The 13,708-nt window shown below is 40.2% G+C and overlaps 1 protein-coding gene across 8 annotated transcripts in view; it reads left to right on the forward strand.

Moving 5' to 3' along the window:
- Positions 1-10,548, forward strand: part of wdr17 (WD repeat domain 17) — a 261,853-nt gene extending 251,305 nt beyond the window's left edge. For 5 of the 8 annotated variants that reach the window (XM_027146084.2, XM_047812461.1, XM_047812460.1 and 2 more), the window contains 10 exons: positions 20-119; positions 861-1,000; positions 1,643-1,663; positions 2,476-2,587; positions 5,665-5,806; positions 6,668-6,770; positions 6,974-7,075; positions 7,212-7,310; positions 7,592-7,775; positions 8,564-10,548. In XM_027146084.2, coding sequence (XP_027001885.1) covers positions 20-119; positions 861-1,000; positions 1,643-1,663; positions 2,476-2,587; positions 5,665-5,806; positions 6,668-6,770; positions 6,974-7,075; positions 7,212-7,310; positions 7,592-7,775; positions 8,564-8,683 — 1,123 coding nt within the window. In that variant the 3' untranslated portion in view covers positions 8,684-10,548. Of the gene's footprint in view, positions 1-19; positions 120-860; positions 1,001-1,642; positions 1,664-2,475; positions 2,588-5,664; positions 5,807-6,667; positions 6,771-6,973; positions 7,076-7,211; positions 7,311-7,549; positions 7,776-8,563 lie in introns of those variants that run through there. The other 3 variants (XR_007140402.1, XM_047812463.1, XM_047812462.1) reach the window with 3 other exon arrangements.
- The last annotated feature ends 3,160 nt before the right edge of the window (positions 10,549-13,708 follow it).

Here is a 13,708-nt window from a genome sequence, read left to right on the forward strand (position 1 = left end):
TTGTGCCTCCTCTCTCTAGGCTGTTGCATGGAGTGTGTAGAGAACTTGCTGAGTGGCATTTTCAGGAGGGTTGTGCAGTACTGGCGGCCTGCTGTCATCTGGCTGTAGATAACACAGAGGTAGCGTTTACTGTACATTCTCTATATTACATTATTGCCTGCACAGTGCAAAGGAAAATGCTGTGGTTTATTTCTAGACCATTAGAAGGTCAATTACAATTAAAATTTGGTCATTTCAATCAAACTCATTTCAGAGTTCAGATACACACCTGCTTAAGTCCTTGATCATTCTGATCGTGTTAATTAACTGTGTGTAGGTCCCGACTACCTGCTCCACAGAGAAGGTGCAGCCGAGACGGGGCTTTTTAGTCACATATACAGTACAGTAAACCACAAAGATGGAAATAACACCAACAGCACAATTTTAACTCTCATAGCCGGTTCCAAGCCCGGTTAATATCAGAGGGTTGTGTCAGGAAGGGCATCTGATGTGAAAACTCTTACAAAATCAATTATTCGGACGGCTGAGGCAGCCCCGAACAGGAAGCAGCTGAAGGACATCAATAACAACACCAAGAACACGATTATCAACGTTTGGCATATTGTGGTTTCATGAGACTCAGAAAAGTGACCTAGAATTTTATTGCTCGCTAAATGAAACATGCCGAAGATTTACTCGAATGCCATGTCATGTGGAACACTTCTGAATAGCACAGGCTTAGTAACAGCAATGACTGTGTGTGACTGAATATAAAGCCACAGCGTATGAAGATGCACTGTACAGCCGCAAGCTTGAAATGGAAATATATCTGGAAATATTGTTTTGTGTGTGTGTGTGTGTGTGTGTGTGTGTGTGTGTAGTTGGCTATGGCCAGTCTAATAAGAGGCAATGAGCTGGAGCTAGCGGTGTGTGTGGGGACAGTGCTGGGAGAATCTGCACAAGAAGCTACTCATTACGTCCTGGAGCTCCTGGCTAGGAAATACATGACCACAACCACATGGTACGAGTTCTTATCACAAACAGACTGAATTCCAAAAATAGACAGAAATTAAGACAAGCTTAATTATGCAAAATAAACCAGTAAAATGTGTTTGGAGATTATTATTATTCTGTGTGCTGTGTGTCATCATACTGCTGTTTTCACAGCCGTTTGTAAGCAGTGGTTTTCAAACTGGCATCCAGGGACCTGTGAAGCATAGACAGGAGGGTCGATTATTATTATTATTATTATTATTATTATTATTATTATTATTATTATTATTATTATTATTATTATTATTGTTGTTGTTGTTGTTGTTGTTGTTGTTATTATTATTATTATTATTATTATTATTATTATTATTATTATTATTATTATTATTATTGTAACTTTGTTCCAATGCTGGGAATCACAACTTAACATTATATAAAATTATTTATCCTTATATAGTTCTTATAGTTTGTCGGCTTGACCGATCACGAGCTTACGCGAATGAGTTTCGATCATTCAGGAGTAAAAAACTTTTATATTTATAATTAAAATTTATACTAAAATTAAAGGTGTCCCTGGAACCAGGAGGTTTTAGAATGACGTATTTTTGACTGCTGTGTGATTAGTGTTATGGCTCATCTGCTTTGTTTTATCATCCAAACCCATCAACAGCTTTCCATGCATCAGATACAGGTATCACCTTTTAATACATTTCTGACTTTCTGACTTTTGTTTGTTTTTACGTGTGAAATCATCACTCCATATCATCACTGTTGTCATGTACAGTACAATAATCCCGTATTTGTATTTGGTTTAATCTCCAACACATGAACAGATCACGTGATCAATAATAAGAACGTTTTTTTTTTTTTGTTCATCGTGTCATCTGCTATATTTTTGGAGCCTCCATTCAATTCACATGTATTTGTTGAGCACTTCTACATACAACATCTATGAATTCTACATGAATTCCAGATATAACCTTTTTAACTTGCCAATGATGAAGGGTTGTTATAGATTTCTTTACAGAAACTTTTAGGATTTTAAACTTTGATAATGAGTTGATATCAGGCATGTCGGTGTGTATTCGGTACTGAATTCCGCTCTTCACATCGGAATAATTCTCCAGTAAACTCTAGTCACAAACTGCTGACTCTAGAGACTTCTTTCTTTTTCCAGGAAGCTTTTAAAAGTTGTTGATGTGGCTATAGAAACGATGACTTATTAGAAGAGTAGGAGATATTTAGAAACGTAAACATTGATGATTATCACATTAAACAAGTCATTAAAATGCTGCATCACCTTCAGCTCCAGTGAACAAACATTTCTATGGCTTTAAAGCTTTAATTAATTCCAGATAGGATACAGCATAGAGTTTAACTGTATTTATCATTATGTGTGTGTGTGTGTGTGTGTGTGTGTGTGTGTGTGTGTGTGTGTGTGTGTGTGTGTGTGTGTGTGTGTGTGTGTGTGCGTGTGTGTGTGTGTGTGATTCTCACACACAGGGACCTGGCTGCCAGGCTGCTGCAGATGATCCCCGATAACGAGACTCTTTTAGCCAAGCTGTGTGCTTTTTACCCTGGCGGCTCAGCCGAACGGAACGACCTGCATGACAAGGTGAGTGATGCGGTTGACTTCACAGATACTTTTCTTTTCCATTCTATTCTATTCAGTTCTACTCTGCTCTATTTGATCCTGTTCTACATTATTTTATTCTCTAGTTTTGCATTCGATTTTTCCATATTTATTCTAGCATTGAGAGAATAATTTATTTACTCATTATATCATTCCATGACATGCTATTGTGCTATTATTCTATTCTTTTTCATTCTATTCAGAGCTTCTTTACACAATATGATTGTAATTGTAATGTATTTTTTTCTATTGTTTCATTATAGCATTCTATTTAAAATAGCCATCCTATTCTACAATTATTCATTTTTTGTTTTTATTGAATAATTTTATAAATTGGAGCATGGTGCCCACCGTGGCTGACGCAATTTTCTATGTGTATTAGTGTTGTCGAGTGTCTTAAATGCACAGTTCATGCATGTGACAGTGAGATACAGCAGGGAAGGACTTCTGGACTTATGTAAAGTTCACTCATTCATTCATTCATCTTCTAACGCTTATCCGAATTTCTCGGGTCACGGGGAGCCTGTGCCTATCTCAGGCGTCATCGGGCATCGAGGCAGGATACACCCTGGACGGAGTGCCAACCCATCACAAGGCACACACACACACTCATTCACTCACACACTCACACACTACAGACAATTTTCCAGAGATGCCAATCAACCTACCATGCATGTCTTTGGACCAGGGGAGGAAACCGGAGTACCCGAAGGAAACCCCCGAGGCACGGGGAGAACATGCAAACTCCACACACACACACAAGGCGGAGGTGGGAATCGAACCCCCAACCCTGGAGATGTGAGGCGCACGTGCTAACCACTAAGCCACCGTGCCCTCCTTAGGTAAAATTCATCACAAACTTAAATATCACCTGTTGACTGTAACTTCCTACTATGCCTGGACCACAACAACCCCCGGGAAGACACTGCAGTACTTGGCGTCACGCGAGCGGGAGAGGCGCAGACCACAAAGACGAGGCAAGAGAGGCGGGCTACATACTAGGCTAAAGTCTAAAGCTACATGACCACTGTTACCTAGCCTACTGCTAGCTAATGTGCACTTACTCGAAAATAGGATGGTTGAGCTGAGAAACAGAATTACATCCCAGCGTGAGATAAGGGATTGTTGTGCTCTTATATTCACGGAAAACTGGCTCCCGGACAAAGCGACAAACTCGTCTCTCGGTCTTCACACACCATTTATCGATGATGACTGCACATCAGCATCAAGTAAGACCATAGGAGGAGGCGTCTGTGTGTATGTTAACAACAGATGGTGTGGAGATGTGCAAGTTGTTGAAAAGCACTGTTCTGTGGACCCTGGGAATTCTGCACGCTGGGAATTCCGACTGGTGATTTTAATCACTGCAACCTCAGGAATGTTCACCCCATGCACTACTGACACGTGTGTTTTCCAACAAGGGAGAATAACATTCTCAACTAAGTGTACAGCAACATAAACAGGGATGTGGTAGCTCAGTGGTTAAGGTGTTTGGCTACTGATCTGATGGTCATGGGTTCAAACCCCAGGTCCACCAAGCTGCCACTGCTGGGCCCCTGAGCAAGGCCCTTAACCTTCAGTTGCTCAGTCACTCAGGGTGTCTGCTAAATGCCATAAATGTAAATAAAAGACACTTAAAAGATGCAAGGCTGCACCCCGGCCAGACTTTGGACAGTCAGACCACATAACTCCAAAGTTTTATTGCTTGTCAGAACTGGCTGCTGTGTTCACGGACATCTATAATCTGGCCCTCGCTCAGGCCCTGGTGCCCATCTGCTTCAAGTCCACCACCATCATACTGTACCTCGCCTGAATGACTATCATCCTGTTGCACCCACCCTAATGATGATGAAGTGTTTTGAAAGGATAGTCATGTCACACATACAAAGAAACTTTCCAACCACCTTGGACTCATTTCAGTTAGCATATCGACAAAACCGGTCTACTTAAGAAGCTGTCAACGCTGCTATCCACACAGCCCTCACACACTTGGAGAGTAAGGACACCCTCTCTCCATAACTGGGTGCTGAACTTCCTGACAAACCAACCCCAGTCAGTCAGAGTAGGAAACCAGACATCAGGCATCGGAACTGTGAGCACAGGAACCCCTCAAGGATGTGTCCCGAGCCCACTGCTGGACACTCTCTTCACCCATGACTGCGTGGCCTCCCAAACCATCACCAAGATAATAATGATACCATAGTCATCGGACTCATTAATGGTGTAGAGGAAACATCGTACAGAATGGAAGTAGCAGCACTTATAACCTGGTGTCAGGAAAATAATCTCTCCTTAAATGCAGATAAGACAAAGGAGATGTTTATTGATCCTAGGAGAAGGAGGAAGGAGCAGGACATTGAGCCTAGGAGAAGGAGGAAGGAGCAGGACATTGAGCCTAGGAGGAGGATGGAGCAGGACATTGAGCCTAGGAGAAGGAGGAAGGAGCAGCACAGCACATAAAGAGGTAAAGAGGGTGAAAACCTTCAAATTTCTCAGAACCTACATCAGCGAGGACTTCACCTGGTCTCACAATACTCAGCAGCTCCAGAGAAGATCCCAGCTTTGATCATACTTCTTACAAAGTCTGAGAAAATTTGGCATGTCAACCGAGATCCTCAGCAACTTCTACAGATGTACAGTTGAAAATAAAAACTGCACAGTTCATCTGTGGAGTGGCCTTACCATTACTCCAGGACATTTACATCACCAGGGTAGATCAGGATGGCCCATAACATCATCAGGGATAATACACACTCACAACACAACCTCTGGGAGACACTACTGAGTGTGAGTGTGAGATCAAGGACCAAAAGTCTCACAAACAGCTTCTATTCACAAGCTATTAGACTCCTGGTCAACACTTTGTCATTGTGCACATGACAATAAAACACTCGAATCTTTAATCTTATTTTATTCTATTCGGCTCTATACGGCTCTGTTGTATATCTGTTTTTTTTATTCTGTAGCTTTGCATTAGATATATTGCATCAGTTTCTACTCTAATCTATTTTATTTTAATCACAGTTCTACTCTGTTCTTTTGAATCTGTATCTCTTCAGTGTGGTTTGCCGAGTTTGGACGAGTGTAAGGATTTGGCAGAGGAAGCCTACAGTCAGGGAGATATCTTACAGGCAGTGAAGTATCAGCTGCTCAGCCCTGAACCTGAGAAGGCTCTGACAGTCGGCATTTCATTCATCAAAGGTGTGTGTGTGTGTGTGTGTGTGTGTGTGTGTGTGTGTGTGTGTGTGTGTGTGTGTGTGTGTGTGTGTGTGTGTTTATGACTAGATTTGTCAATTGCAATCTGTATGTGATTCCACCAATTAAAGAAAAAATAGGGTGTGTTATACCACACACACACACACACACACACACACACACACACACACACACACACACACACACACACACAAAGACACACACAGTGTCTTAACCTTCCTGCAGACCTCGTCTGAATTCCTATGCAAATTAGGAGCGCCGAGTCAAATCGACCTTGTCCGTTTTGACTGCCTTTCTTTTTTTTAATCACCTTTTTTGTCTAACTTGTTTACAACATATTAACATATATTTTGCAAAAATTGTTTTAATATTTGGTATAATAAACCTCATTAATATGCAAAAATGCCTCATTTTCTAGTAAAAAAAAACAAAACACAAAATGTGAATTATTTTCACTATAGAGGCACAAAAGTTAACGCACAATTACAGGCTGGTATATTTCAAATCTGGGAGATTGTTTTGAAACCATTTTGACCATTTTTAATGTCAGTAAATAATAAAACTTGTTTTTTTTCCAGGTCAGATTATCTTGAATTATTATGAATCAAAAATTCTACAATGATCACCATCCTGTGTGATCAGCTTACTGTGTGAACATTTTATACTTATGTCTATTTTGTCTACCAGATGTCATCTGATCACCCAAAAACGGGCTACACACACACACACACACACACACACACACACACACACACAAAGACATACACAAAGACACACACATACAGTGTCTTCGGTTATTTGTCTCACTTTCTCAGATCACTCACTTTTATTTTTTCTACCTCACAGAGCAGTTGAGCTCTCCTGATTGGACTGTGGACTCGGTTTATCCCACCCTCGACCTCCTGAGCTACATCAGGACCGACCGGCTCGTTCTGACCAGGTGCAGTGAGTAAGTACAAAAAAAAATATAACACCCACACAGTTAAGTGCACATCCACAACAAAACAAAATCGTTTCACAACAACCATATCTGTTCAGTGTGCTGCCTCAATAGAGCTTACTGTGTGTGTGTGTGTGTGTGTGTGTGTGTGTGTGTGTGTGTGTGTGTGTGTGTGTGTGTGTGTGTGTGTGTGTGTGTGTGTTTTCTCTCAGGGAGCGTAACGAGCTGCTCATTCTCTGTGGCTACATCGGAGCATTATTGGCTATAGGAAGGCAGTACTCCAGCATCATCCCTGCACTGTATGAATACACAAGGTGAGAGCGGGAAAAAAATCATCTCGGGTCATATCACCAATTACACACACGAATCAGCTGTTTGTTTCTCTCTCTCTCTCTCTCTCTCTCTCTCTCTCTCTCTCTCTCTCTCTCTCTCTCTCTCTCTCTCTCTCAGTCAGTTGTTAAAGAGGAGAGAAGTCGATTTACCGCTGAAGATTGAACAGCTGTCAGTAGAGCTGGAGGCCTGGAGAGCCTGTACACAATCTATGAACAAGTCAGTCACACACACACACACACACACACACACACACACACACACACACACACACACACACTTTTACTCAACATATCTATGGTCTGTTGCAAGACCTTGAAATTTCTCATACTACTTATTTAATAGTAAATGGTTCATTTTAAATGTTTTTTATTTCTCTCACACACACACACACACACACACACACACACACACACACACACACACACACACACACACACACACACACACACACACAGGTTATGGACTAGAAGTTTCTAAAATCTATGTCTCACACTCAGAGGAGCAGAGGACATACCATACACTCCTCCAACAGAGGCACAAAGAGCAGAATACACACTCCTCCTGAGCAGAATGAGGGCGGAGCTTCTGAAGGGCCTACAGGGGCCAGACTATGTAACAGGCTCCAGCTTACCCAGCCACTCAGACGTCCAGATCTCCTGCTTTACTGGCCTCAGGATACAGGCAAGACACACACACACACACACACACACACACACACACACACACACACACACACACACACACACACACACACACACACACACACGCACATCTGTTTTTCCTCTGGTTTACTAAAGAGAAATAAAAGCCATTGTAAATTTTTGAGAGTGCCGTCCAAAGAAAATCGTATGAAGCAGGGAGCCAAAACATTCTCCATAGTTCCAGAGATGTTTTTTTTTTCAGATTATAAACTAAATTTTTTCATGTTCATGAAAATAACACCAATGTTAATTTTAATTAATGTAAAATTCTGGATTCTGATTGGTCAGAAGGTGTTGATTAATACTGCTGACAAATTCTAGATTCTGATTGGTCAGAAGGTGTTGATTAATACTGCTGACAAATTCTAGATTCTGATTGGTCAGAAGGTGTTCATTAATACTGCTGACAAATGTCAGAAGGTGTTGATTAATACTGCTGACAAATTCTGGATTCTGATTGGTCAGAAGGTGCAAAATAATTTTCTATCTCAGTGACTATAAGCTACAACTCACAGTTGTAGGAACTCTAGTGAGAAAAGATGCATACTGCCTTTTTTTTATTGGACTCATGTAGCCATAAATGGATAAAAGTAAAAAAAAAAATTTATAAATAAAAAATGTAATGTTAATGTTATAAATCAAATTTTTTGGCAAATTTGAGATTTTTTTTTGAGAATCACCTTCAGGTTTTGTGACAGTCGTGACTTTTTCCTGTCTCTACACAACTGTGCTTGATGCACTAACATGGTGGCTCTCTGTGATTGACAGGGTCCCGTGTTCTTCCTGGAGGACGGCAAGTCGTCCATTTCGCTCAACGATGCATTGATGTGGGCCAAGGTGAATCCGTTCTCTCCACTGGGGACGGGGATACGCCTCAATCCCTTCTAAACACACACTCACACACACTCACACACACACACAGTCTCACAGTGTCTCATTATCATCATACACGTGTAGAGACAGTATTACAGTCCAGTCGAGGACAAAGACGCAAAGGCCACAATCTTGTGAATCGGACATGAAACCAGGCTCGACTCCATGCTTATGTTTTGTGTTCGGCAGCATGACAACACATTTATCAGTATTTTAACATCTCCATCACGTCAGATGGAATCAGGAACACAGCTGAAGGACATCAATTTGTAGTTTTTTTTAGATTGGATTTTGATTGTATTAATTCCAGACCATTTTCTGGAATCAGCTCGTATCCTTGGAGGAGGTGATGATCTTCATAAGTACTTTTATATTTTTTACTTCTACTTTATAATTTTCTTGCTTATGTGCTAATCTATTTTGGCTACGTTTTGTGTTACTACATGGTTACGTTCCAAAAGCTTTTCCTTTCTTTTTTTTATTTATTTTAGATGCATTTACTATGTACTGTAGAAACTGCATCAGTCATGAATCAGGAATGAACCATCTTGACATTAGACTACAGTACTGGCTACGGTGTAAGAGTAAATCAGCTAATTAGCCATTAGCATAGCAGCACAAGTAGCTACAGTATAACCTGACACGTATCTCCCTAGCTAAATTTTGCGAGTAGCATTGTTAATTTTGCAATTTTGTCTTACACGGTCATTGAAACGGTACAAATCTGTTTGTTGCTGTAATCCGTGCTCAACTGAAAGCAACATCTAACCAGATGTTTATTAGCACATAGCAATATAACACACAATGTATAATTATTAGCATTCAGGACACCAGTTTAACTCATTAGATATTGAAAAAAAAAAAAGCTTTAAGATGTTGCTCGCTATTCAGGGATCTTGGTTTTAGAGGGGTTTTATTTATTTATTTATTTATTCATTTATTTATTTATTTTTATTAAGCTCAAGCTGTTTTTCATATGTGCCCCGTGTCTGTTTACTCCTATTAAGTGTCCAAGCGCTTATTGAGTTTGTATTGAGAGCCTGAAATGAAACACGTGTTGGAAATTAGATGAGTTCATCCACAAGATCTTGAAACGTGTTTTTTTTCTATTCGTTTGTTGTTGTTTTTTTAAACATTTTTAAACGTAATTTTTTTAAGAGCTGGTTTAAGAACTCAAGCAGAACTCAAGCAATGGATTGACCGAATTCGAACCAGGGTGGATTTGATTAGAATTTTGGTTTGAATCTTTATTAAAATGGGGGGGAAAAAAACATTAAAGATGTGAAAAATAACTAATGCTAATTGGATATAATTAAACATTTCGACAAGCCCGATCAACTTAAAAAAATAAATAGAAATAGATGAAAACTAGTGTAGTTAGCTAGTGAACTTCATTTAAAATCCACATGCTAAGTCGCTGTTTAAGCTAAAGCTAAGCTAAGTTTTTACAAGCATTACAAGATTGTGATATATTTTCTCCCCAGCAAATTTAAACCTTCCTCATAATTCAGTTTTAATCTGTAGAAATCAGTACATTCTCTCACACAAAATACACACAAGGCGGTGCTTGGACCCCGCTGATCGCTGCTTGCTGTTTTATTAGCTATTATTTGATGGAACAAGAACCGTTTCACACAGGATATGAGATCATGGGAAAGAAAAGAAAAGAATCTGCTGTACGCGAGAGATTTTTGGCTGATAGTCGAGTGTCTAGAGTGTGTGCCTTAAATTAGCAAACAACGCTAACATCTGTATTAGCATGGTGTGCTACCTTAGACTACAAGATTATCAAACATCTACGTTATACGTTAAAGGTGTATCGTACTGTTTAGCTTGTAAAAAAAAATCGTATTGGTTTCGTCCTGCGAGCGTGTGAAGATCAATCCATTCAGCGAGACGATTTATTGAACGATTCACCGGTTTGCAGCCATGAGAATCGTTTTCAACAAGTTGCACTGTGAACTGTATTTATCCATGTAGTTATTTATTCCTTTGTTTATTTGTACTGTATATACTCCTTTTTTTGGTGTACGATTCCACAGCCGAACAGGGTGTAGCCTCCATCTATACATTTGTAAGACTCAGAAAGCAGAGGCAAACAATACTTATGTTTCTCATTATAGTGATCTATTTATTTTTTATAATGCTGTTATGGGTAAAACGTACGACATGGAAGAAACATAAGAAAAGAACTAGGCAGCATTTGTGATCATAACGTTTTAAAGATTCTTATTAAAAACGATGAAGCATCCAAATTGTTGTCTTTTCTTTTTATTCCTTTTTTTTTTTTAAAAATAAAGTTGATAAATTTTCCTTTATTATTAATTCTCATTAATTTTTGTCATCAACTGTAGGGACGGTTTTGTTTGTTTGTTTGTTTGTTTTTACCTCAGGACATTTTGCATTTACAGCGATCCCTCATTATCGCGGTTAATGGTGACCGGAACCCCTCGCGATAGGTGAAAATCCGCGAAGTAGGATTGGCCCTAAGTTTGACCTTTTCACTGATGGTCATCATCTTCCTCTTCCTCTTGGGCTCACTAGAGGACTCTTTCGCAGGGGCACGACGTTTGGAGGCATTGTAAGGGCTTAACGAAAAGCTAACTTCGAACACAATACGCGAGACACAGTTGACAGTGTGAATGAGAGTGGCGAGATGCAACAAGGGAAGAAGCTGGGAGAGGATGCAATGATGCGCAGCCAATCAGCTCAGATCTCGCACCGGGAACCAATCATGTGCCTTGTATGAGTGCCCGTGGGTATGTACTGTACAAAGCCTCTGAGAGAGTTTCTCTCTTTGTCTGGCATCCTAGGAAACCACTTTTATTTTTATTTTTCAATGAATATTTTTGAAAAATCAGTGATGCGCTGAGGCCGCGAAACTTGAACCGCGAAACTTGAACCGCGAAGTGGCGAGGGATTAACGTAATCCTATTGAAGTCTTCTTTTTTTTTTTTTGCATGCAGGGACATAAAGCATTTTTTTTTCTGACCAACCAGGTTTTAAAAATATTTCCAGCTTTTATTTAACATCACCTAGCATTAACATATAAGATATGCTCACTAGGCACTTTATTAGGAATGTGTGTGCACATTCATACAATGATCCATTCAGCCATAACGTCCTGCAGACACGATCGGCAGCTTCATGTAATGTTCATTAACGTTAAAGTAAATAAAAATGAATAATAGGATCTCAGTGAATTTAACCGCAGTTTCTCAGGAATTGTGACCGTTTCGAACTAACCTCTTTCATGGATGTTCAGATTCTTCACAGCGTTACTTCTTCTTCTTCTTTCGGCTTTTCCCTTCAGGGGTCGCCACAGCGAATCATCTCTCTCCACCTATCCCTATCTTCTGCATCTTCAACACTTGCACCCACTAGCTTCATATCCTCATTAATTACATCCATATACCTCCTCTTTGGCCTTCCTCTTTGCCTCCTGCCTGGCAGCTCCATGTCCAACGTTCTCCTACCAATATACTCACTCTCCCTCCTCTGAACATGTCCAAACCATCTTAATCTGGCCTCCCTAACTTTGTCCCCCAAACGTCCAACATGAGCTGTCCCTATAAATAAAAATTAAAAAATCGTTCCTAATATTCGGTCAAGGCAGCATTTAATACCACAGGAATACACACAGTCTACTCGTGGCTCTGCGAAGTGCTAAATAATATCAAATAGAAGCATTAAATAAATAAAGGACATCATGAAATATTTTTATTTATTCCTGTATATTTGTTGACATGCTGACGTTTCAGTAAAACACAGTACAGCTGTGATTATGATGCACACTCGACACATTAAACACACCACCAGATCAAAATGTGGGAGACGTGAGAAGAGTTCGACGTTTCTGCAGCTGACATTCACATTTTAATTACCCGCCAGGACAGAAGGACGGATAAGTCCATGCGTTTGCCGTTCCGACTTCTCGTGTAGGTCACAGATCTAAATCTGGAATCGTCAATGATCTTAAAGCGTTCACATCAGGAGCTAATGTTTAAACGGAGAACTGAAGTAGAAAAGCTAGAACAGAAAAAAAAATGCAAAGAAGACGAATCTGTCAATTGAAACCAATCGAGAAAGAGAAAGAATGAGAAGGAAACGTGGGGAAAAACAAGTCGCCGGTGTGAATGTGGTGTGAGAAAACTTCCTAATGAACACAGTCATGATAAAAAAAACATGTTTTGTATTTTTTTTAACAGACATCGTATTTAAATCAAAAGCAAGCACTTAATTCTTTTGTGTTATAAAGAAGAAAATAAATGCACTTGAGAGACAAAATAAACGACAATCTGAAACATGAATACATGAGAGATAAAATATCAAATAAAATGGTATAGAGAGAGAGAGAGAGAGAGAGAGAGAGAGAGAGAGAGAGAGAGAGAGAGAGAGAGAGAGAGAGAGAGAGAGAGAGAGAGAGAGTGAGAGAGAGAGAGGTTAAACGAGAGACAAACAGATACACATGGGCAATCCGGAACGGACTGGTAGAGCGAGAGACGTTGAGAGTTGGAGAGAAACAGACAGGTAAAGAGAGAGACGGGTGAGAATCAGAGACATATAGGTAGAGAGTGGCAGGTGGTGAGAAACAAAGGTACAGGTAGAGCGAGAGAGATACAGATACAGAGACTAGCAGAGACAGACATGTAGAGAGAGGCAGGTGGTAGAGAGAAAGAGAGAGAGTTGAAGAGAAACAGACAGGTAGAGACAGACACAGGTAGAGAGAGAGGCAGGTGGTGAGAAACAAAGGTACAGGTAGAGAGAGAGAGAGAGAGAGAGAGAGAGAGAGAGAGAGAGAGAGAGAGAGAGAGAGAGAGGTAGAGAGACAGGTGTGAGAAGCAGAGATAGACGGGTAGAGAGAGACAGGTTGTGAAACATAAATACAGGCAGAGAAGGACAGGTAGAGAGAAGAAGGACAGATACAGGTGGAGAGCGAGACATAGTGAGAAACAGAAATACTGTAGAGTGACAGTGGATCGAGAGACAGACAGATACACATGGACAAAGAGGAACAGTAGAGGAAGGAGACAGGTGTAG

The sequence above is a fragment of the Tachysurus fulvidraco genome, chromosome 4 (genome assembly GCF_022655615.1).
Source record: "Tachysurus fulvidraco isolate hzauxx_2018 chromosome 4, HZAU_PFXX_2.0, whole genome shotgun sequence".
Taxonomy (NCBI): Eukaryota; Metazoa; Chordata; class Actinopteri; order Siluriformes; family Bagridae; genus Tachysurus; species Tachysurus fulvidraco.